General features: G+C 52.7%; 10 protein-coding genes across 10 annotated transcripts; 6 read left to right on the top strand and 4 right to left on the bottom strand.

Annotated features, from left to right (window-relative positions):
- Window positions 1-163: 163 nt before the first annotated feature.
- On the top strand, window positions 164-3,274 carry J4E93_002906 (uncharacterized protein; the record flags this gene model as incomplete). The annotated part of the gene is made up of 2 exons (XM_049340847.1): window positions 164-168; window positions 640-3,274. 2 exons carry the CDS (start codon window positions 164-166, stop codon window positions 3,272-3,274), a joined length of 2,640 nt encoding a protein of 879 aa, XP_049201729.1.
- A 1,527-nt stretch (window positions 3,275-4,801) lies between these two features.
- Window positions 4,802-5,389, top strand: J4E93_002905 (uncharacterized protein; the record flags this gene model as incomplete). The annotated part of the gene is made up of 1 exon (XM_049340846.1): window positions 4,802-5,389. One exon carries the CDS (start codon window positions 4,802-4,804, stop codon window positions 5,387-5,389), a length of 588 nt encoding a protein of 195 aa, XP_049201728.1.
- Window positions 5,390-5,602: 213 nt separating this feature from the next.
- On the bottom strand, window positions 5,603-6,559 carry J4E93_002904 (uncharacterized protein; the record flags this gene model as incomplete). The annotated part of the gene is made up of 1 exon (XM_049340845.1): window positions 5,603-6,559. One exon carries the CDS (start codon window positions 6,557-6,559, stop codon window positions 5,603-5,605), a length of 957 nt encoding a protein of 318 aa, XP_049201727.1.
- A 1,214-nt stretch (window positions 6,560-7,773) lies between these two features.
- On the bottom strand, window positions 7,774-9,669 carry J4E93_002903 (uncharacterized protein; the record flags this gene model as incomplete). The annotated part of the gene is made up of 1 exon (XM_049340844.1): window positions 7,774-9,669. The coding sequence occupies one exon, from the start codon at window positions 9,667-9,669 to the stop codon at window positions 7,774-7,776; it is 1,896 nt and encodes a 631-aa protein (XP_049201726.1).
- Window positions 9,670-10,387: 718 nt separating this feature from the next.
- J4E93_002902 (uncharacterized protein) lies at window positions 10,388-12,245 on the top strand (the record flags this gene model as incomplete). The annotated part of the gene is made up of 2 exons (XM_049340843.1): window positions 10,388-10,538; window positions 10,591-12,245. 2 exons carry the CDS (start codon window positions 10,388-10,390, stop codon window positions 12,243-12,245), a joined length of 1,806 nt encoding a protein of 601 aa, XP_049201725.1.
- A 90-nt stretch (window positions 12,246-12,335) lies between these two features.
- Window positions 12,336-14,434, bottom strand: J4E93_002901 (uncharacterized protein; the record flags this gene model as incomplete). Its single annotated transcript, XM_049340842.1, has 2 exons — window positions 12,336-14,319; window positions 14,370-14,434. The coding sequence occupies 2 exons, from the start codon at window positions 14,432-14,434 to the stop codon at window positions 12,336-12,338; spliced, it is 2,049 nt and encodes a 682-aa protein (XP_049201724.1).
- Window positions 14,435-16,170: 1,736 nt separating this feature from the next.
- On the top strand, window positions 16,171-17,603 carry J4E93_002900 (uncharacterized protein; the record flags this gene model as incomplete). Its single annotated transcript, XM_049340841.1, has 3 exons — window positions 16,171-16,297; window positions 16,353-16,574; window positions 16,627-17,603. The coding sequence occupies 3 exons, from the start codon at window positions 16,171-16,173 to the stop codon at window positions 17,601-17,603; spliced, it is 1,326 nt and encodes a 441-aa protein (XP_049201723.1).
- Window positions 17,604-18,994: 1,391 nt separating this feature from the next.
- J4E93_002899 (uncharacterized protein) lies at window positions 18,995-20,479 on the top strand (the record flags this gene model as incomplete). Its single annotated transcript, XM_049340840.1, has 4 exons — window positions 18,995-19,325; window positions 19,384-19,533; window positions 19,589-20,090; window positions 20,149-20,479. The coding sequence occupies 4 exons, from the start codon at window positions 18,995-18,997 to the stop codon at window positions 20,477-20,479; spliced, it is 1,314 nt and encodes a 437-aa protein (XP_049201722.1).
- Window positions 20,480-22,220: 1,741 nt separating this feature from the next.
- Window positions 22,221-23,997, bottom strand: J4E93_002898 (uncharacterized protein; the record flags this gene model as incomplete). Its single annotated transcript, XM_049340839.1, has 3 exons — window positions 22,221-23,102; window positions 23,458-23,729; window positions 23,871-23,997. The coding sequence occupies 3 exons, from the start codon at window positions 23,995-23,997 to the stop codon at window positions 22,221-22,223; spliced, it is 1,281 nt and encodes a 426-aa protein (XP_049201721.1).
- Window positions 23,998-25,965: 1,968 nt separating this feature from the next.
- Window positions 25,966-26,363, top strand: J4E93_002897 (uncharacterized protein; the record flags this gene model as incomplete). Its single annotated transcript, XM_049340838.1, has 2 exons — window positions 25,966-26,024; window positions 26,090-26,363. The coding sequence occupies 2 exons, from the start codon at window positions 25,966-25,968 to the stop codon at window positions 26,361-26,363; spliced, it is 333 nt and encodes a 110-aa protein (XP_049201720.1).
- Between the last annotated feature and the right edge of the window lie 11 nt (window positions 26,364-26,374).

Genomic DNA, 26,374 nt, shown 5'->3' with positions numbered 1-26,374 from the left:
CCCCTCCCTATTTCGATGATCTAGCAGTGCTGGTGAGTCTTCGCTCCCCCTGGGCAAAGTTCAAGGAGCGCTGACCTTCGCATAGTCTTCAACATCCACTTTCCGTGCTTCGCCATTACGTGGTTCTCTTCACTCCTACACGTCGTTATGACAACGCCCTGCTATGTCGTCATCTCAGCTCAGGTGACTCCAGTCCTTCTGCTCGGATACCCGTGAATACGCCTTGTCACAGCGAATCAAGAGCGCAGTATCCTGCCCACAAGTAAATATTACTCACCGAGGTCGGCAGTCTGCTCTTGTGACTCGTTAGGCTCCAGTTGCGGTCATCAGTATCCGTCCCGTACTCCACATCCCATGCCTCATTGGTACCGTGGGCTCTTTTCGACAGAGCAAACGCGCAGCTGCGAGCTCAAAGGTGAGAGAGCGCTTAATTATGCTTTCAGGTAAAGTTGAACGTGATTAATTATCTGCCAACTGTTTTGCGGGCTTCATATAAAGCCGCTACTGCTCATAAGAAAGGACTCAGTCTTTCGTCCTACCTACTATACCCACCAACATCCTAACCTATCACAAACACCGAAGAACGACTGGTAAGTAACTATCGCGACCTTGAGATTGCTCGACAAATACAGCTTCCAGCGCAAGACGCCAATCAGTCTTCCGCAATACTGATCTCGCAGGCCGCAAGATTGCCGACACTATGGACGCCGCGAGCAATCACGCTACATCGCCAGACCCTCATCCTACCGCGGGCAGCCCGCATCGGAAGATTCCGACACCAGTTCAAGAGCAGGACCAGAGGAAGAGTCCTGAGACCAAATCGCGTCAAGGACCCGGCAATGGCGCAGACCAACTCCCGAAAGGTGACTCCGCTCCTATTGCAGTCAACGGCAACGAGAGTCTAACTTCTGAAGAAGAGCCGAATTCAAGCGCAAAAGCGAAATTCATGGTCAAGCTGAAGTACAGTACCAAGATTCCTGTGACTTCTCCGCAAGGTCACCGAAACATCAGCAATGCCTCATCTACTTCCCCAGACTTGCGCGCAACTTCGGATGGATCAGTTAAGCCGTTCATCGAAAACACCGTCGTCAAGCAGGAACTCGAAGACCATGAAGCTACTGCACCCCCAAGCCCAAAATCGAGCTCGCCACAAGCCAAGATCGAGAAACAGAGCGATAATCAAGACTCAGCCCCGAAGCCCCTGAATGAGCCCATGGGAAGTCCGGGTCAGGTCATCATGGTCAAGGACGAGCCTGAGCAAGATGCACATGGAAATGTCGACGATCGAAGTCAGGACCTGGTTAGGGATGCTATGAGCATTGATGGTCAACTTGGCGACGAGTCAATACAGGTCTCGATCGAACATGACACTTCAGGTAAGTCCTCGGATGCTCTCGGTGTCCAGGCTGCTAGATCTGAACCCGAGAACTTGAAGGGGACTGCGGCCGTGGAAGTGCAAGGTGTCGATGACGTCAACGGCGGCTATCAGCAGAGTGCAAACGGACCATCGATCGCACGTGACAACGACTTGTCGTTTGTCGCCGACACCAACATGTCTTACCCCTTCGATGTAGACGAGTGGGCCTCCAACGCCGCGAACCAAGCCGAGGCGGACGCAGCCAGCGGAGCCCGACAACACCAGCATTATCAACCGATCGACCACCAGGCCATGTCGTCCAACTTCACATATCAAAAGATGAATATGCGGCCAGAAGATCCAATCGATCAAGAATCTCTGGCCTTCCTTAGTGGCGAAGCTGAAGCCGGGGTACCGTGGAGTCAACGTAACCACGGATTTACGGACCCGGTCCACTTCACCAAGTCTAGCTCACCCTCAATCGGAAGCGCACGTGCACTGAACCCAGCTGCCATCCTCCAAGGCCTTTCGCTGTACGGAACACATTCATCCCGCCATGGGTCGCAACAGCCCGCTGGCCAAAACCGCCAACTCGATCTCGACTCTGCCTTCAATCGTCAACAAGAGCTTCAGGCCCGGGTTGAGGAGAAGCGGAGAAATTTAGACCAAGCCAAGATGCAAGCGGAGCGTCATCGATCGACTCGACAGGTATCTTACGATTCTGCCAGTTATCATGGCCAGTCACCTGCTCTACCTGCGTTCCTCACTGGCCCAATGAGCTATCAACGTGCCTCTCCGAGCGGCTATCAGCAGATGAACTACGGACAGAACAGCTCGAACAACTGGACACCAGAACGGCGTATTCCCCAGGTCACCCAAAAGGCACGAAAGCAAGTCTTCGGTGAACACGACTGTGGCGATGAAGTCAACGCTTCCGATGACGATGAGCCGCTTCGGACGCGGATAGAGCGTCACCCATCAGTGACTAGCCAGGATCATGACTCCGACGTCGAGTTCGTCGCGAGCAATTCCAAGCCCAAAAACACTGGACCTACTGTCGACCGGAAGGTAGTGCGCATGCCACGCCCTCTTCCTCAGCCTGCTTCACCCTCTCCCACACCCACCGAGAACGCGCCACCTACCTCCGACGACATCGAACAAATTGATTGGACGCTTCCCCGATATGAAATGCAACGCCAACCTCTCGAGAAAGGCGAAGAGATCCCTAGCGCCAAGGTCTCACTCCCAGGCATGGTGCGTGAAGAAATCCTCCTCTCTCCCGACCACGCAGACGAGGAAGTGCGCCTATTGATCGAAGTCTTCATTCCCGGCAAACAAGCCCTCGATTCCCCAGACCCGGAGCCCGCCCAAGCGCTTTTGAACTTCCATACCATCGCCATCATGGTCATAGAAGCGTACGTCCAGTTCGAGATCGGCGACGTGCTGGGTATGGGACGTGGTCACTTCCATCAAGATCACAACCGCGGCGAAGAGGAATACGAGCGCATGCGCGACGCTGTCGATGCCGATACAACCGAGATCTTCTTCGCTGTCGTGGACCGATACCGAGCAGGATTGGAGAGCAAGAAGAAGCCGCTACAACTCATCCGCGGCACGCAGGAGTTCTGCGACGTGGCGCTCGATATCATATACTACATCAAGGAGCATGGACTGCTGAAGCCGGAACCTAAGGTCAAGAAGGTAAGGGCCGATAAGGGAACTAAGAGGGGGGCTCAGGCGAAGACTGCGGCGGCTGAAGCTGCAGCGAAGGGCAAGGGTAAGGGGACTAAGAGGGGTACGGCGGCCAAGCCGAATGAGGTGCAGCCTAGGAAGAGGGTGAAGACTGCGCCCAAGGTCGAGGTCAAGAAGAAGAAGAGAAGTGGTCCGGAGCCAGCTCTTACCGTTGTGAGGAAGTGAGCGATTAGGCTGAGAGGATGGTGTCAGTGGCCATCGATACTTTTAGCGATTGGGGTGAAGAGAAAACGGCGGTTGGATATGGGAATATGGAGTTTCATCTGCGGGGTTTCACGATCTGTGCAAGACGATGCAGTCGTTCATGGTTTTGGCTTCTCATTTTTCCGTGACTCGAGCCCTATAGACCTTTCCTTCAACATACGTATCCCAGCTTTCCACGTCTACTCTAGTGACAGCAACCAGATGAAAAACGGCAAGCCAGAGGAGATGTAAGATCTTTCCCATATTCTAGACGAGACATAGACCGACTGCATCGTTCGCTCATCATGCCCTGCTCCCATCGATGCGCCGAACAGCTCGCTTTGCTCTACCATGCAACTTTTCCAGAAACTCCTCTCGAGACCAAGGTGTCCTTTGGAAAGTCAGGGCTACAGCCTCCGATACGCCGTGCTCGTCACCTTGATGTGTGACGTCTTCCCACTCAGTCAATATCTTATATTCACCACCGTGGAGGTCGAAAAACGAACGGGATTCCAAGCCTCTGCAGAAGTCACTCATAGCCGTCATCGTGTCCTGGGATTGGCGTTGTCCCCAGTGAATAGTTGTCCGGCGCGCCTGGGGTATGTGATGTTTGATCCAAAAGTGTAGGTGACGTAAAGCATCCTTGTTAAAGGGAAATGTCGTGTTTGCGATCGCGGTGGAGATGTCGAAGGTGATTTGCTGGAGCGGCAGACGGAGCAGCGGAATCCTGAGGAACAATGTATCCGGATCATGGAACTCGGGGAAAACCTCTGGGATGATAACAGTAATGTTGGTAGGGTCGATGGCGGGTTGTATGATGAAATAGAAGCTCGGTTTGCGAAACCATCGTGCATCATGGGCGCGAAAGTACCCATCGGTAGCCTTTTGGATCTCCTTTTGCGCTTCTTCTCGAATTTGCTTGCAAATGTGTGTTAAGGCGTTGTATATTGATGGTTTGGGGTAGGTAGCTAGCTGATCCACTGGTAAGAAGTATTGGTACACCATGCAGCGGAGCTCAACGGGGAGGTCGAGGAAGGAGCGTCCATCTCGGTGCATGGCGGGAAGTGACGAATGGGAAGCGGAAAATCTAGTGTAGTCGCTCTGCAACCCTGTATTGTCGCTATTATGACCCTTGGAAGACGTAGAAGCCATCTCGAGGGAGTATCCGATATTTGTATGCGGATCGTAGTCGAAGTGTAGAAGTCGAGTCGAGGTGGTGGCGCGGGATGGGTACAGGCAGGACGCATTGAGTCAATCTGAAAGGTACACAATGGAATACCAGAGCTTTATCGTTAGGCAGATGTAGTAATCTAGCTAACTTGACGTCACAAGATGAATGAAGTCCGCTATAGCTGCTCGAGCGTCAGGGCCTGCTAGGCATTCGCTCCCCGCAATGTTTTCTTCCTTACTTTCCTAAACGTACAAGAAGGCTGGAAATCTGTAGAAAGCCAGAATTTAATGCATACAAATCATTCAACCATCTACTTAGGTTGAAGATTACTCGCCAACATGACAGAGCAAGCCGTGGCAGTTGCTACCCCGGACAGCCTCCCACCCACACCTCAAACCGATAAACTCATGACGCCGGTCCCGTCCGTCACACCTAGTACGGCCAGTCGCTTTCTACAGCTGCCTCCAGAACTTCGCGTTTTGATATACCCATTCCTTTCACCCTACTCCTCAACCGATCGAGAGCACTTCGGCAAAGCTCAACACCTCAACCTCATACAAACATGTCGACAAATCCGCGAGGAAGCACCTCTAGAGATCGAGAAAGCTGCTGAAAACTTCTACCGCAATTACGAGAAGACCTGGGATGAGAGCCACGGAGAGCAGATTCGCATCAAAAAGTATGGCTCTTGGGATAGTATGAGCGTGCACATCGGCGATACCTTCAATGGTCGCGGTATTCCGCTACTTGACCTGCCTCTCAAGCGAGTCGATATCTGCGTTACCCAGACCGAAACCTACAAGCCGAAGAATGATCTCCTCCGAAGATACTATGCACGGTTGAAGAATTTCACGAAGAAGGCTGACGCTCCGATGCTTGGGTTGACACTCAACGGCTCCAGATGCATAGAATTTCGCTTCCTTTGAAGGACAATCAAGTGTTCACTCATAGTAACCTAGTCGTGAAGCGAAAGACGGGTCAAAAGGGTCTTCGGGAGCACGGCACCAGATGGTGCGCATAGGGCATCGTATGTTATTGCGGGTAGACCGTTACAGGCCAGCACAATGAGATCAAGGTAGAATATGTCAATGCTTCACTATGACATTGTGACAACTTCTAATATATCATGGCGCCATCTACTACTTCTTAGCAAAACTGTGGTAGTTATCAACAGGAGCAACTTCCTTGACGCTCTCCCAAATCTGCTCAATGCCCTTGACCGCCTCGTCGCTAAGCTTGCCCTTCTTCAAGCTCTGCGCAGTCTGCTCAGCCTGAGCAATCTTGCTAGCACCGAAGATGACACCATCTTCGTCTCCCTCAAGCGCGCTGTGGTAGGCTACCCAGCGGTATGCGAGCTCCGCCTTGGTGACTCCCTCCTTCTCAGCAATCTCGTTCCATTTAACGAGCGCCTTGCGCATGGTCTCGTTGTCGTAGAGCTTTCCGTACATGTTGCCCATGGCTTGCTCGTTGAAGCGTCCGGCGCCTGCATCGAGGTCTGCTGCTGTCTTTACGAGGAAGCCACCAGCAAGGGGCGAGTATGCGTAGAAGTGCATACCGAGCTTGCGGAGTGTGGGGAAGAGCTGAGTCTCCAAGTGTCGGGCAACGGGGTTGTAGTTACCCTGGTAGACTTGTGGGAGCGGGTAGCCCTTGGCCTTCGCAATGTCGTAGACTTGCTGAACTTGCTCAGCCGAGAAGTTACTGAGACCAAAGCGGCGGAAGATGCCCTTCTTGTACACCTCGTTCATGCCCTCCAAGGTCTCCTCAAAGGGAACGGATGGGTCTGGAGCATGGAGATAGAAGATGTCGAATTGGTCGATCTTGGCACGCTCGATGGACTCCTGGCAGTGCTTGATCACAGTGTCCTTTTTGAGTTCACCGGGCTGACCAAAACCACCAGGGAGCTTGGTATCGATGACGAAGTCCTTGCGCTTCTCGAGCTGACCGATGGCAACTTCGGATCCAGCATAGAGACGTGCGGAATCAATGTTCTTGACGCCGTTGGCAAGCAGAACATCGACGAGTTTGGCACGGTCTTCTTGCGTGTTGAAGTACGCAGAGTCTGAGAGCGCAGCTCCTCCGAAGACCGATTTGACCATGGTGATGGGTGATGGAATCCGAGTTTGATTCGTGGGGATTGGTTGGTGATGTCTAGAGTCAGACAAAAGCTTCAATGCGTAGGAGAATTGATAGCGGGGAAAGCACGAGCGATGATGTTGATGATATAACCGATGATGCAGGGGAGGAAGCCGCGGTTGAGCTGTTGATGGCTCCTTCCCAACGCCCCTCTTTCATGAACTTATATACCCAATGCAGCAGGCAGCAGCTCGCGTCTTTCTCCCAAAACGCCGAGCGAGCCAGCATCCACATTACAAATGTTCTCAGGTACCAGTCGTCCGATGATGCCACCAACACAATGCGTAGGCATACTTGGCAAGACGTGCCCCACTCATTCCCGACCCCTCCTCGGCTGGAATTGCACAATGGCCCCGCTCAACCACTCTTATGCATGTGAGTACGGAAATAACGGCCCCAGCCAGTTACACCGATCACGTGCTCATTGTGCAATTCAACTAGGCATTGAACGAGCGCAATGCGTGTTCATGTATTTGGATACAAGCGATGGGACGATATGAGGTTTTGCCCATACTTCCGACACAGACAGACCTGCGCCCTTAGGTGGGTCGCAGCTAGGCCAGGTAGTGAGACGTATCCTTCTGCACGGGTCGAGTGGTCCGTAACGGCGGACGAATGATAAACACCAAGACGAACCAAGTAGACCCAATACTCAGAGCGACATGTTATCACAGAAGGATCTAGAAAGTGTCTGTTGCCTTGTCGTGCAATCTCAGCAATGCATTGTAATCTTACAAAAAGTGGAACATCCAACACGCATTTCCCCGAAGCGTAGTCTCACTCCTTGCGAAATCGATGTGCAACCTGACTAGCGATCGCATCTGACATATACATCGTATGGACGATTTCGTCCGCCCGGTCATGTTGCATTAGAAGAACGATACCCTCGTTGCCATTTGCGCAGCCTCCGAAACGTTCGTACAAGTTGGATGAGTTGAGTGGAAGCTTGAGGGAAAGAATGAAGGTGTTGTTGCATATGTGCATCGAGATAGATCTGGAGCCGAAGCAATGATGTGCGACCTGTTAGCCTTACAATAACTGCAGTCTTTAGTACCGTACCGCATCGCATGGTCCTTTTTGTTCACGCGCTTCACTTGTGGTAGTAAGCTTGTGAACAAAAAGGACCATGCGATGCGATGCGGTGCTAAACAAGACTAGTACATTCTTCGCAAATGGATCACGATGGCCCAGGGGCCATGTCCGTCCAACCGCCATCCGCTCTCCAAACTCCTGCTTTCGTGTAATCTCCCCTTCCACCGCCTCTTATGTAGGCAAATCGAAAGTATTCATTCACGCCTTCCATGTGTCTAGTCCACGTCCAGCTTTCCTCCATACGGTCAGCGTATTCGTGATACCTTTCTACATCATTGACCAAAACGCTCATTCCATCATAAGGCTCAGGGAATGGGTAGTGCCAATCGAAAGTGATGTTGGGTCTCAGGTGATGAAGATTGAAGTTGTTGTGGATGATGGGCGCAGTGATGAGTGGCAGTACGGTGCCGATAGGTGCGTCACCGCGAAGTGCGCCGGGCGTCTCGAGAATGCTGGCAAAGCCCCAGCGTGCGGTCCCGTTGATGAAGAGGCCGATCAAAATGCCTTGGAAAAGGAGCGAGGGGCGTGTTTGCATAGATGTGCCAGGTACAAGGAGCAGGCCGAGGATATAGTGGTGGATGCGGACGTTCATCCTTGGTATGGCGACGAGTGCGAGGATGCCAGCCACCAGAATGCCATAGAGGGCAAGGTAACGTGGTAGACGCCCTTCGACACGGAATGACCATGCCTGTCCTAGAGCGATGACGAAGAGGGTGAGGACGATAATGATAAGCGCAGGAATAGCGCCTGGCTGGTTCTTGATATCGTGAGGTGTAAGACGCTCTATGGGAATCTTGTCGAACGTATAGTTGTTTAGGGCGCCGATCCAGCATCCTCCGAGCCAGAGGATGGTTTTCTCTACTTGTGCGTGAAGACCTTGCAGTTGGCGACGCACTGCAAACCGGTAGATAGCATACATGCAAAAGCACGCGGGAAGGAAGCGTGACAGAGCAATACTGATTATGGAGTAATAATCAGTCAAGTTGGGAGGGTCTGATGCCAGTGCAACGTGGAAGAAGACACCGACGAAGATGGAGGTAAAGAAGACGGATGGTGAGGTAGTAAATAAAGACAACAGGATGGTAAAGGTTAGCGATACGCCTAGTAATGGCCACCGCAAGTCGCGACATTTGGCTGCCGTACCAGGCAGAAAGGAGAACGAGCGCGGGAAATACGAGTCAAAGCCAATGCTTTTGATGTGTCTCCTGTTCACGCTGGGGTAGTCAGTCTTCTCGCCAACCTGCGCAACCACTCCACAACCACCCGACGCGTCATTTATGAAGCCAGCATGGATAGCAGCTCCGCAAATGAAAGAGTCGGCGCGGTAGTATGTGTTCTCCAACGTGTTTTCCTCGTCGGTGGGTCCGCCAATAACCAATGGACGATAGTTGACGTTCTTGTCACCAACAGCATGTGGATTTAGCAATTGCACGCGTTTACAGTTTGCGGGGCAGCGGAACGGCATGGTGCTGTTCTCGAAGGGTCGGCATAGATCGCCGTTGAGGCCGCAGCCATTGCCATCGTCCCAGAAGCGATCCGTACACCGTATTCGCACGGGGCTGCCATATCCAGGTATGTCCGCTGCAAACGCGCTACGATGGAGGACCAAGCCAAAGGTCAGGATCCAGCAGAAGTAGAAAAAGACCAACAGGGCAATCTTCTGTCTTCTTTCGGGAAAGTAGTTGTTCAGCAACTGGATTGGCGCAGTCTGTATCTTGGGAAAGAAAGGGTGTATCTTCCAGGGTCGGGGCGGTTGTGGACCCTTGACCCATACGACAACATTGTTCCATACACGTTGCAACCGCGGGGGGATGTACTTATTGGCGTAATAGGGCTCTTGTGGGGTGTCGTACTCCTGGCCGGATGTCTCGGGATTCGCGACGGCGTCGGCTGACTCGGCAGGAAGTGTCGTCGCGTTCTCGTCGTCGCGGTAGGCTTGCGGAGGCGCGCCTTCGTCGTCGAGGCTTTCCCGCGGCTCCATGTCGTAGATGGATGCCAGCTCGTGGCGGGATCTCGTAGGAGACGACACTTTGGTAGTGAATAGGATGACGATGCGCCGAGGCTTAATGGATGCTTATCGATAGGGATGCGCGTAGAGATGTGCGACGATGAGCGAAGGTTGGCAAAAACTCAAAAGACGCTCATGTAGAGGACGAGGTGAGGGAGTGGAAGAGGTGAGAATATATGAGCGAAGGCGGAGGCATGGCAAGGAAAGAGCTCTGGGGAGCTTCGGGACCTGCATGATGCGGGCCTGTGGAGTGCCCACGTTCCGGCTTCACGGCACTGAGACGCTAGGATCGGCCTCCGAGAGGAAGCTTCCAAAGCTTTGGGTGTCGGCGACAATGGCAGTATCCGAAGGTTCACGCGCCGATAGAACGGGAATTATCATGCTTGCTCTCATCCCAGGTTGTTCAAGATGGTTATTCCCAGCTGCAGCTCCCACGTGTGGCTCAACGTGGCCTAGCCAGCTCATGCGGCTTCCCGTTTGGTGATGAGGTCACCGTTCTGGCATTTCTAATCAGCGCCTTATCGGTCCCTCGGACCATTCGCCTCGGGCGACGGAGCGACTCCATACCCAGGAATATCCCCATCGTCTTTTACCTCTTTGCATGCGATTGTTTGTATTGGACGATCTTGTAAGAGTTGTTGCATTTGACGCGTCCGCGTAAACCTTATCCGCACACCGCTGCAGAGCCACGATGGCGCCGTACAACTCTGACCCGAGCTCTTTCCCCGATCCAGTGGATCTTACGCATTTCCTGTCACGCAGCACGAGAGCGCGCGAAGCTTCTTCTGTCAAACAGTTCTACAAGTACTTCCAGATTCCCGGGATCGCCCAATTAGCTGGAGGTATGCGCGCGCCTGACCACCCGTTTCGCCTCAGATTACTGAACTCGTCCAGGTCTCCCCAACGATCACTATTTCCCTTACGACACGCTCGAGGCCAAAGTCGCACAGCCGAACCGATGGCAGCCAACACCAAACAAGCCTGTCGACCCGCCCGCCGACGATCCTCCGACCGCCCAGCTCGCGAAGACATCCATCTCAGAGCGTAGAGAGAAGGAGCCACCTGCGTCGCGCCTCGTCGTGCCCAAGTACTCCAATGTGCCAGATCCCCTGCGCATGATCGATCTGAAGTCTGCGCTGCAATACGGCCAGGCTCTGGGATACCCCGCACTATACCAGTTCATCCGACAATTCACAAGGGAGAACTTACATCCTTTCGTACCATACAAGAACGGGCCAGAGGTTATCTTGACCTGCGGCTCCACCGATGGCTTCTCCAAGACGCTGACAGCGCTCAGCAATGAGTGGTCAGCTGAGCATGACCCTGTCGACGAGAGGCCAGGACTGCTGTGCGAGACATACTGTTACATGAACGCCATCCAGACCGCCAGGCCACGAGGCTTCAACATTGCGCCGGTAGCCATCGATGACGAGGGAATGATGGCACATGGAAAGGGAGGTCTGCAAGATGTTCTAGAGAACTGGGACTACTCAAAGGGCCGCCGACCCCATGTCATGTACACCGTCACCATTGGCCAGAACCCTACATCGGGTACCTTGTCGGTGCAGCGCAGAACCGAGATCTACGCTCTCTGCGTCAAGTACGACATCATCATCGTCGAGGATGACCCATACTGGTACCTGCAGTACCCGTCCTCGTCGCCTAGCAGCGTTCCTCCCAAGCCTACCAAATCTTCCGGCTTCGAATTCCTGGACAGTCTCATTCCTTCATACCTCAGCGTAGACTACCAGGGTCGCGTTGTTCGTCTCGATACCTTCTCCAAGACGGTAGCCCCCGGGTGCCGTCTTGGTTGGATTACCGCGCAGCCTGCACTCGTAGAACGTCTCCTCCGCATCACCGAGACTTCGACCCAGCAACCCTCAGGCTTCGTCCAGTCCATGATGGCAGAACTGCTTATGGGTCCTCAGGCCTCGAATGACCCTGGTAAGGGCGGCGCGGCCGATGGCAGTGGCTGGAAAGTGGATGGATGGGTGCGCTGGCTGGAAGGCCTCAGAGGCAACTATGAGCGTCGCATGCAGAAGATGTGCGATACGCTTGATGCTGGAAAGGAGGCCGTAAAGGCTGGGCGCCGAAGGAGTCTCGTCGACGTCGCTGACGAAGAGGATGACTGGGCTGTGGTTGAGAAGACGCAGATCTATTCGTTCGTTCGACCTCTTGGCGGCATGTTCGTGTGGGTGCGCTTCGACTTCGCGTCCCACCCGCTCGCCAAGCAAGTACCTGCTGCCCGCCTTTCTAGGGCTCTGTGGGTCTTCTGGACCTCGAAACCCTACCTGTGTCTCGTAGCTCCCGGTACAATGTTCGCCGCCAACGAGGAGATCCGGGCAACGGACAGCTTCAACTGTTTCCGGTTGTGCTTCGCCGCATGCCCTGCGGAAGACGTAGACGATATTAGCAAGAGGTTTGTAGATGGCGCGCAAGCATTTTGGAGGATCAAGAGCAAGAGCAAGATTGATAAATTATTGGAAGATGAGGAGGTCGCGGGTGTGGATCACGTTGCGGGTATGGCGGTATTGACCGGGATGTGTTAACGGATTTTCAAATATACATTAGGAACGCTACATATATACAACCAAACTTGATGGTGGAGTCACGCTATGCACTCCCGTTACTCGCTATTTTTACTTGGAGACCTTGGCGTCCGCGATGATGACGTCGGATGCCTTCTCAGACAACATGTAGAGGGGAAGAGCGAGGTAAGTGCCAGGAATCTTGGGGAAAGCGGAAGCATCGACGACACGGAGACCCTCAACACCGCGAACCTTGAAGTTGCCGTCAAGAACAGCCTTCTCGTCATCGTCGGCGCCAATGGGGCAAGTGCAAGAAGCGTGGTGACCCCAGGACTCGTACTTGGCAAACTCCTTCCACTGCTCGTCGGTTTGAACCTGCTTTCCGGGCCAAACCTCCTTGAACTTGCCGTCAAGAGGAATGAGATCCTCAAAGACCTCGCGACCGTACTTCATTCCCTCAACAAGCGCGTCAAGGTCCTCGTCACCGCCGACAGCGAAGTTGCGCTTGCGGATCTCAGGCACATCTTGGGGATCAGCGCTACGGAGGGTGACAGTACCAGCGTTGTTGCGAGACTCAGCCTTGAGAGTGAGCCAGGTCCAGGCGTCGCGGCCAAGGGTGGCGTTGGCGAAGAAGTCGGGGTAGTATCCGTTGAAGTACGCAGGCCAACCAGCGACGAAAAGATCAGCGTTGCCGTTGGGGGAGTTGCTAGCCTTCTTGGTGATGGCAAGCGCGATACCGTTGGTGGCGTAGACACCCTTTCCGATTCCAAGCTTGCCAGTCTCCCACTTCTCGAGGCAGGGGTCGTGGTCGCCTTCAAGGAAAGTGCAGCCGTTGAGGAGAGAGATCTTGCTGGGTGCTTGACCGATGACAGGGATTTCGTAGCGGTCCTGGAGGTTGGTGCCGACACCAGGTAGGTCCTTGACGACATTGATGCCGAATTGCTCGAGTTCCTCCTTGGGACCAACGCCGGAAAGCTTCAGGATCTGAGGGGTGTTGAAAGCACCAGCTGACAGGATGACCTCGCGAGTAGCAGTGACGGATCCCTTGGTTCCCTTGCCAGCAGCAGATCCGGACTGGCGTCTCGGGTCAGCGCCGTAGAGAGACTTTCCAGTCAAGAAGCTGACACCAGTAGCCTTGGGCGTGGTACCGTTCTGGTTGAAGTCGACGTTGGTAACGAGGGTGTTGAGCTGGATGTCGAGATGGTACTTGCGGCTTCCATCCCGGTTCTTCGCGTTCATGACTTGGTGAAGGAAGTCGACGGGGCCAGCACGCTTGTACTCTGGGATCTTCATGGCAAGAGGAACCTGCCACATGCCCTCGGCAGAATCGCGGTTGGCACCGGGGTTGTTGATGTCGCGGAGCAAAACTTGACCGAGACCAGTAACGGTGGTGATGAGCGAAGAAAGAAGGTTCTTACCCATACCCGTAGCAGCAGCCAGGACGAGGGAGATGACCTTAAGGTCCTGAACGATCAAAGTGAGGTCGGTCAGGGAGGTCTCGAGCCATCCAGAGAATCCGTGTCCAACAACGCTGTTGGGTAGGTAGCGCGACTTCTCCAAGCGGGTGAAGTACTTGCGCATGTTGCTTGGTGCCCAAGAAGAATCGCCAGTGATGCTCTGAAGGTACTCCCAGTCACTCTCGTATGGGTATACAGTGATGAGGGCGTTGTGAACAGTGCAGCCTCCGAGCGAGCCAACACGAGGGTATAGAACACCGAGGGGTTTGGCGCCTTCAGGAGGGTTGGGACCAGTGTAGCGGGTGCCGTCGGTCAACTCATAGGTGAGCTTGGTGTCCCTCCTCTGCTCTTCTTCGTCGTCGAAGTGCTTGACAAAGTAGTCCCATCGCATGGGCTCGTACTCGGCGGCAACAGAGTGCAAGACGGGTACGTTGTACTGAGTGGTGTTGGTCTGGTCATCACCGGCCTCAAGAAGAAGGACCTTGTGGCCAGCAAGAGCTAGCCTGGCTGCGAGAGGTGCACCGCCGGCACCGGATCCGACAACGACATACTCGTAGTCTTCAAGAGTGGTGGTATTGGTAGCGCTCACAGCACGCTTGACATTTTCGCCGCGGTAAGGAGTGTGCTCGGCGCCGTTGCTGTTATTTTGTTAGCACTCATTTGTTGGTATTGGCACGTGGTAACATACATGATGCGTGCAGAAGTGAAGTTGGTAAGTAAAGAGAGGACGGCAAGAGCCTTCAAGACAATCATGGTGACGGAATTAGAGGTAGTAATAACCTTGCAAAAAAGAAGAGACAAAAAGCAAAGGACTGGATATACAACGTCGTTGCGAGAACGAGTGTGGAGAGAAAGCGACGAGGGCTTCCCTGTGAAAGCTTATATTGGCATGCAGGACAGCCTCGATCAACCATCACGAAGCGCCACCGGTAGTCGCGGTACACGTGGTGAACATTACGATCATCGACCATCTACCCCTTTGGTCCTTGACATTTCACGAATGCGACCTGCGGCTAATCCTCCCCTTACAGGTCAGCCTGTTCTTACCGCATGAGGATGGTAGTACAATCCGTGCACTAGTGGATCCAGGCGCATGGTAGAAAGGCTTCCCATGTCGGACGGCATCCTCGCCCGCACTGACGAATGCGAGCCTTTCGAGTCAGCGAAGGACAGAAATTCTCCTAGCTGCAGGTCAAGAGATTGAGCGGGGAGACGAGGCGTTGTTTGAAGCTAGACCGAACTTCCACCCTGGGCGCACTCCAGGGCTGCAAGTCGGGCCGAACCTGGCTGGCGTAAACTTACCTCCATGTAGCAAGGAAACTCCCGCGAGATGGCTGAACTTTGCAAGTCAACGTTCAAAGTTAGAATGTAGCCGTCGTCTAGCTTGAATCTCGCTCAATCTGGATATCTCATGATTGTCGTCGCTGCTGCATCCAATATATGCACCTTGGCATCCTTCTGAACCTCTTCTGCCGGCGGCACGCCTCGTCGCTACCACACACGGTAGTTGCGACTGCCCAACGTACGCCGCAAACGTCATCGGATAACCACGCCGCGAAAGTCTCCACCTCAAATTTCAAGACCCAAGTCGATCGAGGGCTCCAGCGCGGCCACAAGAGGACGCCTCGAATGGTAACGTACCTGTATCGATCGTAATCCATGCACGACTCCACTATGCACGTGCTAGAATCGACTTGGCGGTCAGGGTGGGCTTCAAGGGTCTATGAACGAGTAAGAGTCAGCGCAAGTAGCTCCAGAGGAGTTCTATCACCAACAACGACCATCGCGGCCAGCTTCCGACGTGTGCTGAAAAATATCCCCGTCCGCATAAGCACGGCAGGATGTCTTGGTAACTCTACGAGCCGTCTCCAGGGATTCTCGACGACATCGACTGTGCCCAGAGACAACTCTTGAAGGGCTTGTCAAAATGGGGGAAGGTGCGCGGTATGTACAGACCCTGGCTCCGTGACCGGGTGTGCAAAGGCAGTTCCCCAGCGACTCGATACGGCATTTGCAGAGCAATCCCTTGCTCTCCACCCCTCTCGGTGTCTTTCGTAACCCGACCTGCCAACTCTCCACCGATCCATATTTCGGTATGATTTCCCCTTGGCCCGGGTGAGAACGCTCAAGTGGGCACATTCTGTGTTATCGCAAGTCCACACGAGCGCCGTGCAGATTATTTGCTTGGTATTTACTGTAGTACATAACCTACTACCTTCAAACCTTCGTACGAAGCGTTGTCCGAAGCCAGCCGCCATCGCCTTTTCCTCAACTCTATCATTTTGCCTTTCTTTTACGACACCTGCACATGATATTTCCCAATGCGGTTAAGAACTGTGGTAGCTTTTCTTGGGGCCTTCGTGGCTGCCGTTCATGCTCAGAACCCGCTTGAGGCTCTGGCGGCACACATGCCAAAGTGCGCTGTATGTTTTCTTCTATTGAGGATGAAACTGAACTCTCGTCTGACATTCTTGTAGCTGGCATGTTTCATGGAAGAGCTTCCCAAGTCGACATGCGCCACAGACCTCACCTCGCAGTGCTTATGCACCAACACTGCCCTCAATCTTGCGGTAGCCGCCTGCTCCCAAAAGACATGTACGATCTATGAGCTTATGCGTGAGTATATTTTTGCGAGTTACAGGCTGTATACATGGAAACTGATGCGTAACAGAGACCAAGAACATCACCAGCACTGGTTGTGGAGTACCTGTTCGCTACAAGGGTGACTCGTTTATGGCTATTGGCATCACCGGAGCTGTCGTGGCCATATTAGCCTTCATCCTGAGGATGGCCGCTAGTATAGGCAAGAAGGGCCGCCAGGTATCATGGGACGACTTGACGATGTTTATTGTTGTCTTGATTGCTATACCTCCAGCGGTCTTTACCCATTTCTGTAAGACGCTTTCGACCAACCCTTGGCCGCCATCTTGCTTACAACATTACAGTGGTCAAAAACGGTCTTGGACGAGATATTTGGACACTCAAGGCTGACCAGATCACCAATGTCCTATTCTACTACTTCCTGGGAGAAATCTTCTACGTTACTGGCCTTGGTGTCTCCAAGATCTCGATTCTCTTCTTCTACCTTCGCGTCTTTCCGGCCAAGAGCTTTCGGATCCTTACTTACAGTGTCATGGGCGTCTGCGGTGTCTACACAATCGTTTTCTTCGTCGTCACCCTCATGCAATGCCGGCCCATCAGCATGGCTTGGGATCAATGGGATGGACTCCACGAGGGCAGCTGCAACAACATCCATCTCCAAGGCTGGATCGCGGCCGCTATCAACATCTTCCTGGACGTCGTCGTCATGGCACTCCCGATGAAACATCTAGCAGCGCTGAACATGGGTATCAAGAAGAAGGTCATGGTCATGTCCATGTTTGGTGTCGGTATCTTCGTCGTCGTCATCTCGGTCATTCGCTTGGAATCCCTCATCCACTTCTCGAATACGCAGAATGTCACCTGGGACTACGTCGACGCCGGTCTATGGAGTCTTATCGAAATCGACGTTTCGATCATCTGCGGATGCATGCCTGCTCACCGGCTATTGATCGCTAAGTTCTGGCCGAAGATACAGTCGACAATCGGAGCAAGCAAAGCCCTTTCGACGAAAGGGTCAAAGTTCAACAGTACCAACAACACGACGATCAGCTCTACGGCCCCCGAGAAATCAGTCCGTCTCTCCATAAAGCCGAAAGCCAAGGACGAGAACAACTTCATTCCCTTAGACGACATGGACGACAACAGCGATCGAGCAATGCTGACGAAACGAGACACCGAACGAGACTCTAGAGGTTGGATCGTGGCAACACATGAAGTGGAAGTCACGCACAGGAATGCTTCGGTGGTCACAGAGAACGCCAATGATGGTAAGCCACAGGACTGGAACAAGCCTCCTATGATGGGAAGAGAACATGTATGAGCCTTTGTGAATATTGGTGTCGCAGCCATTTGGCCTTGACACAAACGGAGTACAGGCGTCACAAACAAGGATATCCCATAGACCGTATCTTCAGAGAACTGTATAATATACTATATCTTCCACACACCTTCTGTCTTCTCATCGCTCCATCGTTTCGAGACATCGTGTTCAATGTCTCTCAGCATTTCGGACATATTGCGTGTGCATGCCGCATGATTACATTTTCAAGTCCGATGTAGTCACGTCAGTGAGTGACATGACTAGAGTCCAGACTGAATCTGGACTCAGACTAAGCGCCGAACTCGGGCGTGAACGACAGTAGCGCGTGGTTGCAATGGGTGGAGATCGTCCACAGAGTGAAGCCAACAGGCCGTGCCGGGTTCAGAAGCTAGGACGCGGGGAAAGGAGCGTTAAGCCGCTCAGGGCCCACAATGCAACCACGACAGGGATTCTACCAAGGACGACCCTTCCCGAAGACCACTCGTACCAAGGGGGGGTTCAACATCTGCGCGTCCCACTCAAAATGCCAAAATTTTCGCCACTTATCTCTTCCGACATCTATGCTTCGGTGCTTCTCGAAGGCGTCAGGTGGGCCATCGACATTACGTACGTACGTTCATCCGAAGGATCTCCGCCAAGGCATTTACCGATTACATATCTGTCGTACCATGCTACCAAATTCCAAGAAGAGCGATCAAGAAACAGCGAGTTATCAAAGTTATGTATGTTATATGCAAAAGCGCGGTTGGCGACAGCATCAACCTTGGAAGCGTTGAGGGAACCGGAGCGGACCGCAGGGGTAAACTCACAACCTTCGGCTTTCTGGATACAGATAAGCCTGCCCCAGTTGAACGGGCCGTTTAATTAATCGGACCTTCACACTGCGTCTCCACTATTGGCGATCTGCCTGCTCTTTCCTGTTCTTTCGAGCCCTGGCATCGGGTGTAATTGTTTCAGACCACTTTTCGGGTATCGTCAGCCTTGCTCCTTTTCAACATCCCAAATCGACCGTGTTGGATCTTCTCGTCTAGTCCTCTTTGAGTCCTGTCCCTGGCATAAGTGGAGTCAGAACTTGGTGGCATTTACCGTGCCGCGGTCGTTCGTGATCTTCCCCACGATTGTCCTGGGATTGTTTAATGATGATAGACAATGCTTCTCTGCCTGGGCAAACAAGGTGGTTAGCTTGTCACTTTGCCAGAAATCCTCCGATGCAATCGAACGCTCAGCTATGCCACATCCGCATTCAGCAGTTCGTCCGCGTCTCACCGCCTGCTCATCTCCATGTGGCTTACGCTTACATGATGCTCGTAGACACCACCACCTAATTACTATTCCCTCGTCTCTCTTTGGCTGTTTGTCCAACAGGTATCTTTCGTACCATTCCGCTCGCTATGAAGTTCTCATTCTCCATTCTCACCCTCCTTTCGGGCAACATTTTTGCCAATGCCTTTCCTTCTTCTCTGCATCATAAGCATCTCGACGGCCTCACACCCGAAAAGCTGAATGCGGCTATTCGATCGGTGGAGGAGTACAAGCATGCCAAGAGACTTCTTGTTGATGTAAAGAAACCCATTGACATCACCGGCAAGCACGCCTTCCAAGCTCCCAAGAAGAACGACCAGCGCGGACCGTGTCCTGGACTCAATGCTCTGGCTAACCATGGATACATCTCTCGCGATGGTGTCACCAGCTTCGTGGAAGTGGTTGCGGCCATCAACCAAGGTTAGTCTGATGCGTCTCAGAGTAGAAACTGGCCAGTTCTAACATGAGTGATATCCAGTGATGGGCATGGGCACAGAGCTGGCTCTCATTCTCGGTATCATGGGTACTGTCTGGACAGGGAACCCATTATCGTTGGATCCTGGTTTCTCCATCGGCGGCCCAACTGCCGGCACAAACAACATCCTAGGAAACCTGCTTGGTCTTCTCGGTAAGAACTGTCACTCCGGCGTATTCCAGGCGATGTTATGCTTACGCCCTCACAGGTAAACCTCGAGGTCTTCAAGGTTCGCACAACTGGATCGAGTCGGACTCGTCGCTCACTCGCAATGACCTTTACGTCACTGGTGATGCTTGGACAATGAACATGACGCTGTTCCGCGAATTCCACGACCGTGCTGATGAGAACGGCGTCCTCTCCATGGACCTTCTGGCCGACCAAGCTGCCCGCCGCTGGGAGTACAGCGTCGCCCACAACCCCAACTTCTATTATGGACCCGTCACTGGCATGGTCAGCCGTAATGCTGGCTACTTCTTCCTCGGTCGACTGCTCTCGAACCACACAGCTGAGCACCCCGATGGCGTTCTTACCCAAGAGATCTTCCGCAAGTTCTTTGCCGTCTACGAGTGCGCGAACGGAACCATGGAGTATCGTAAGGGCCACGAGACAATCCCCGAGAACTGGTACCGAAAGCCGGTGGAGTACGGCCTTATTCCACTGAACTTGGACATCATTTCGTGGGTCGCGAAGCATCCAGTCCTTGGCAGGTACGTATTCGAACTCTCGCACCCTCAGTGAGGGCGATAGGCTAACATCTCCTGATAGCATCGGCGGCAACACCGGCACCGTAAACTCCTTCACCGGTCTCGATCTCCATAACGTCACCAGCGGCGTCCTCAACGCAGCCACCCTACTGGAGAACAACAATCTCCTGTGCTTCGTGTTCGAATTGCTCAAGACATTCCTGCCCAACTCGCTTTCTCCGCTGCTGTCGACCCTTGAAGTCCCGATCAGCTTGGTGACGGATACCCTGGCGTCGCCGCTGTTGAGCCTCGCGTGCCCAGCATGGAAGGATATGACCGAGGGTGGCGAGCCGCTATGGGACGGTATCCAGAACACCTTTGCTGGCGCACGCAAGGCCGGTTCAAGCCTCTAGTCCAAGCAGGGAATGGCCTGCAGAGTGCGATATACCGCAGTAGTGACATAATTTTATTCTCTTCTCTTGTCTAATATAAGCTGTTAACGGGCTGAGCTCGCAAAATGTAGTGAAGAATGCGCAAGCGTGTTTGTGTCGCAGTGGACAACTGCGGTCAGACGAATGCAAGAATTGCTTAGTGAAGATCGTGCTCATAACAATGTGATCGATATCGACTTTTGCTTACTAGACTACGTGCACATAGCCTGAGGAGTAATGGCGGCAGCTGCCTAGGTCCAACAGGAACAGGAAATGGTGACTGTTGAGATCGTGACGGAGATGTCAGGGCAGAGCGTGAGGTGGTTGGGAGACGCGTTCGCGTCGCGCTGGCGAAAGCCTTACCGAATATGGACTAGCTCCTCTATCATGAGCACCTGGCATGAAAGTCATTCTGTTGCAGACATGAAAAGCCGGAACATTGGACTAATGCAGATGGTGCCTTGTTGTAAAGGAGGAGATGAACGCTGCACAATGCGTTATCTTCCTGTTGAGGTGATGTCGCTGAGAAACCATAGAGTGCTCACAGCGGCTTTGTGTACGTTAGAAGCGCGGCGATCGCAGATGAAATTGCGCACTCTTGCAAAGTCTCGTGTGTACTTTCGCGAACTAGTAGTAATTGTTCACGATGTTTGCAACATTAAAAAGTACTGTACAAAGCTGCATTCCAGTAGTGGTTCATTTTCCCTGCTCACGAAAATCTAGGTACCTGACGTTCCCAAGGTCGCTTCCTGAGTTCAACTCCAACTGTCAGCTATAGCATACCAACACCTCAGACATGAGTGATAAGCATGAAACGCCTGGAATCGGCAAAACCATGAAACACGCGTTGGCATACGAAGAAGCTATCGAAAAAGGACAACGCCTCCTAGCTCTAACAATCGCGGATATCACCGACGGTCCGCCTCAAAGCAAATTCCAAGACATCGATGACCTGGAAGAATGGGGTTGGTGTACTTTCACTCTTGCTAGCCCGAATCCCACCCCTGCCACTAAGCTAGTACGAGCCCTAGGCCCTACCCTCAAGTCTTCTCCTACCACAGCGGGTATCCTTACTAATCACGACGAGACCGTTATGGTCGACGGTAAGATCTATCCAGCCACCATGGCGCATATTCACAGCGTAATAGAACCCGGGGCCGGTATTTTCTTGGCAGAATGCAACACGACGCCGGAAGCAATGCTGAACCCATGTAGGAATCTAGATCCAGCGACGTTGGTAGCCAAACTCCCAGAGCTGCGACATTGGTCCGATGTTGCTTTCTTGCAATGGAAGATTGCATGTACTAACATTAGGTCTCGGTATATGCCAGAACTAAGACTTGTAGTAAGATACCAGGTTCTCAATGCGAACACTCGAGCCATCTCTAGCACTATCCTTGCCTCTCTTCGAAAACAGCGGCAGGAAACAGCTAAGCCAGGAATCTCGTTTGACTCTTGGCTTCCGAGATGGCCAGGTATAGCTTTCCCGAGAGAGTCCGAAGAGGCGAAAGCCTTATGCGGCACACCCAACGGAAGTGGCGTACTGCATTTGCTCGCTCAGCATAAGGCAAAACTGGGCCACAAGACTATTCAGAAGGTATGCCTGTACTATGAAGATGAACATGAGAAGGGGTTGCGAGAAGTTCCGACTCTGATATTCCATGTCAAGGATGTTTGAATAAAGTTAAGTAGCGGGGCCGTAGTGGGGATCGAGTGGGTGGGACTACATTAGGACCTTTGTAAAAGCATCGCCTAGTCCCCTCTCCACAAGCCATTCCTCAATTGCCTTCATGTCACCTCTATTCGCTCTTTGGCCGCGTCGCTCACCGACTGTATCGGTAATTTCAGTCATGTCCGGGAAGACCCGCTTTTCACATTGCTCGCGATGTCGCTCGCTGACTTTCTTGTGATGGGCCGGGATGTCGCCCCAGCTTTCCGTTTTGATGTACTTCATGTAATCATCGATATTTTGTGATCCGCCCTCGACGCACAGAAGACCTGGCTTACCAGCGTAAAGAAAGCCGGTCAATTGGTAAGAAGGAGCAAACTTGATGAAGTCGTCGCGCTTGGAGCGTGTGCTGATCGATGGGAAATAGAACCAAACTCTTACCAGCGGTTCAGCGTCCACAGTAGCAAGATCCGGCCCCAGTTCTGTCGTCTCGGTTTCCACCAGGTATTCAACTGCAGCTTCTCTGATGTACTCAATTTTACTGAGCAGGTCTTCATCTTCCGGGATGTCCGACGTCAACCGCGACGTGGCGGCTTTGTTCATCCATTGCGGTTGCTGCACCCGAACCTTCACCGGCGGTGGGTCTAAAGGCGGCTCACTACCGCCGAACGCGAACGGTACCCCGATATCCAGACGCAATGTCCTTGAACTCGACGACTCTTCGTTGGGCGTAGACACTGGCAGGTCAAGAATGACTGGGATGACAGGCGTATATTTGGCTGCAGATCTAGACCGAGCATCATCGGTATCGCGCAGGATATCCAGTATTCCCTGAGAGTTCTCGTCGAGTGTGATCTCGTCAGGGTACATTGCCAGCAAAAGCTCGACTTGGCCAATTTGAAGCTCTACTAGATCGGCTGGTAAGATCTGCCATTGCTGCATGTCCGTCATCGTTCTACGATAGATGATGATGAAATTTCCGGAGGTCAGAAGGAGTCGGAGGGGGCTGCGAGAAAGAGTGAAGTTTGATGCAGATGTCACAAGCAAGAAAGCGCGCACTAGCGGAAGAGCGAGGTCGGCGTCGATTCTCGGTTACCAGCCACATGGTCAGCCACAAACGCCACCCGCATCCGGATTGTCAAAAGAGAAATCAGCACCAAGCATTGCACGATGATAATTTAATCTAGATTTCATTATCATTGGTAAACATCAAAGCCTGACTACTGTGCAGGTGGAGATGCCTGAGCTTGTTAGCCTTACTTTCGTCTCGTGCTCTTTTCTCTCCACGTACCTGCCACATGTCGATTATTACACTCGACGTTCCGTTTCTTCTGAGGACGCCTACAGCAGCCACATCGTTCAACCACGCAGCAGTTCCGTTTGTATCGGTCTCGAATTGTCCTCGCAACATCGTGGGGGCACCATCCGCAGCGGGTGGGAGTCCTATCGTCTGGACGTATATGAAGGTTCCGTCATCGGTCTGGATATTGTATCGGGCGTCTGGTCGGAAAGCACCCTGCGCGTCGGTAAGGCGCCAGTCTGCGCCGAGATTGAGGACTTTGCCTTCAAAGATGTGAGTGGCATGACGTCATAATGCATAAGAGCACGAGAGGCACGAGCCGTCGAGGAGGTATTCCAGCCGTTTCTCATGTTCTTTGAAACAGGATAACGTATTTAGGCCAATGGGACTACCTAGGTACTCACCAGATATTCTTGGGCCTTTGAAAGTGCCTCCAGTAATAGGAATGACGATGCGTTCCTGCCCAGTCGGAATAGAACCGAGCGAGAATCTTTCTCCTAGGAGCGCTTCCATATGATAAATCAGAGTCATCTGAGGTGGTTCTGGTGTGCTTTGCGCCATTGTGAAAGTAGTAATAGCAGCAAGTGCAGTAATTGGGGTGAGGAGTCGCATGGTGAAAGCAGCGGCAACTTTACTAAAGACTAGTGGGAAACTCTGAATGCAACGACATCATAGTCGCATAGCCAGAATATATAGGTGTACTACAGTGCGATAAAAAGCTTCCATGCCGTCGCCAGGTACCGAGAATGACGTACAGCTTTAGGTTCCGCGTTCCTGCAGCAACCCCGCAATCGGCAATTCCTCGATCTACCCCAAATCAAGATGCCGATTCAATTCCCACAACAACCCATGGGGAAACTTGGTCCCTCGTCGCATCGCATTCACTTGCCACATTATTGACTATTGCTACCGACAGGATATAAGTTGTCGCGAACATGTCATAACACAAGAGCGGTCTGCTGTTCTCTCCTACTAGCCCATGCTCGGGTGTGCCATCCCTCTGCACCTGCCGATCAGCAATGCGATCGATACTTGGCCCGCTACATCACGAAGACACGCCAATACTCGCACGAACGATACAACGAGCACCAAGAAGGTCAACACCATGGCGCAATCGTGCCGCGCCTGACGTCTCCAGCACTGTTGCGCGATCGCAAATTCACCGACAGCCCTGCCCAACCGAGGCGGCTGAACTCCACGGTCTTCGAAAGAATGCGCCGAGTTCCTAGGGCACGCTACCATGCTTCATCTCAATTTCTTCGTAGCTTGAGATGTAGCTTGCCCGCTGGTTAAGTAGCGTAGCTGCGGTGCACCTCGCGAAAGAGGCAAGCACCACATTTGGGGAAAATGTGAATACTTACCTCCTAACCTGCAAGTCTACATTGCCGTGGGATCTCGTTGACTTTACTGCAGCCCAAGGTCTCAGTTTGTACCTTGTATCAGGTGCGAGGCACATTTCCCCTCTACCCATTATACCCGAGCTCCAGGGCACCAAAGTTGACGAGCATCGACATTCAAGCTCGTGGATCATGAGCTTTTATATGACTTTCCGAGCCTTATATGTTCGAAGTAGCACAAGCACAAGCATGCATCAAGATTGCGAAAAGATTGGACAGGCTCGCGCGCGAAAGCCAGAAGGTCTCATGATCACGAACAGGGCCCACCTTCACGACGACTACCACCGAACTGTTATCTTTGTGGAGAATTTTCTTCACGACACGGCCTTCAATCGTGGCTCGAACGTTCAGCCAAGGCATCGTGGCCCACAAGCTGGGCGGTGATCATTGCCCAGGCGTCAATGGGCTCAAATTCCAAACCATGGCGACGTCCCTCAACATCACCCTAGGGTTGCTACGAAGCACAATCTTGTCGCAAGAAAGATGAGTTATCGTGTTCTTCTCTCTGTTATCTGTCTGTGCAAGAAGGTAAGACGTCTCAAGCAAGTGACGCAGCCTATAAATTTTCCCCGGCCGAATTTCCTTCACGATGTGGATATACCGCCGCGCCGGCCCGACCAGACCTCGTAGAATGCTTAGACCATAGCATTCCATATACAGTGGCTAGCGAATGCGACTCCCCTTTTAGAAGCAGCAAAATCAGTTGAGAACGTTCTGTTTGAAGAACAATTCGACTTCTTTGTTGTTCATGAATGACTGGCTGCATCGCTATCTCAGTCTTGCTAGCCAACCCTCACTCGCCAACCAGACGGCATGTGTTAAGCAGACTGGTATTTGTATCTAGGCGTAGCGGTGAGGCTGCAATCGCTAGCCACGGTATTGCTTCGGAGAGTGTATGGCGGATTACTACTTTGCTTCGTTGTGGAGTAGTCCAACTCAGGTGCGATATGAATAGGTATAAAAGCTATTGTTCTGAATCATTCTACGATCGATTCTCCCGTCACCTTACGATACATTCCACAAGCACGTAGCAAAAGCAGCAATGAAGCTCTCTTCTTTCATCACACCTGTTTGCCTCTTAGGCGTAGCAGCATCAGTCGAGATGACTCAGTACTCTACAGGATCTGGCGTCGAGGCCGCCTTTGAGCCCTTCCTCAAAGAGTACGATATCCCATGGTTCTCCCGCAAACGATAAGAACGACCAAAGCACTAACACAAACTTGTAGGCTCTACGCCTCAGCGGAGGATCCTTCCGCTACAAGCACTTTCACCGATTTCTTCACACCCAACGGGCAGCTCATCGTTCTCGAGAACACTGCCACTGGCGCCGAAGAGATCGTCGCGCTGAAGGAGGAGCTTCTCCCCGTAGCTGGCAACAAGCTTTGGAACCATCTTCCTAATGTGACCACCGTTGATTCAGAAACAACCGCGGAGAAGACATACCAGGTGCTTGGTGTTATCGAGACAAGATACGATGGTGGAAACTGCTCTCAGGCCTAGTACGTTCTAAA

This window comes from Alternaria ventricosa (assembly GCF_023758065.1).
Source record: "Alternaria ventricosa strain BMP 2768 chromosome Unknown scaffold_4, whole genome shotgun sequence".
Taxonomy (NCBI): domain Eukaryota; kingdom Fungi; phylum Ascomycota; class Dothideomycetes; order Pleosporales; family Pleosporaceae; genus Alternaria; species Alternaria ventricosa.
The sequence above is the reverse complement of the archived record's forward strand: the minus strand, read 5'-3'. Positions and strand labels throughout refer to the sequence as shown.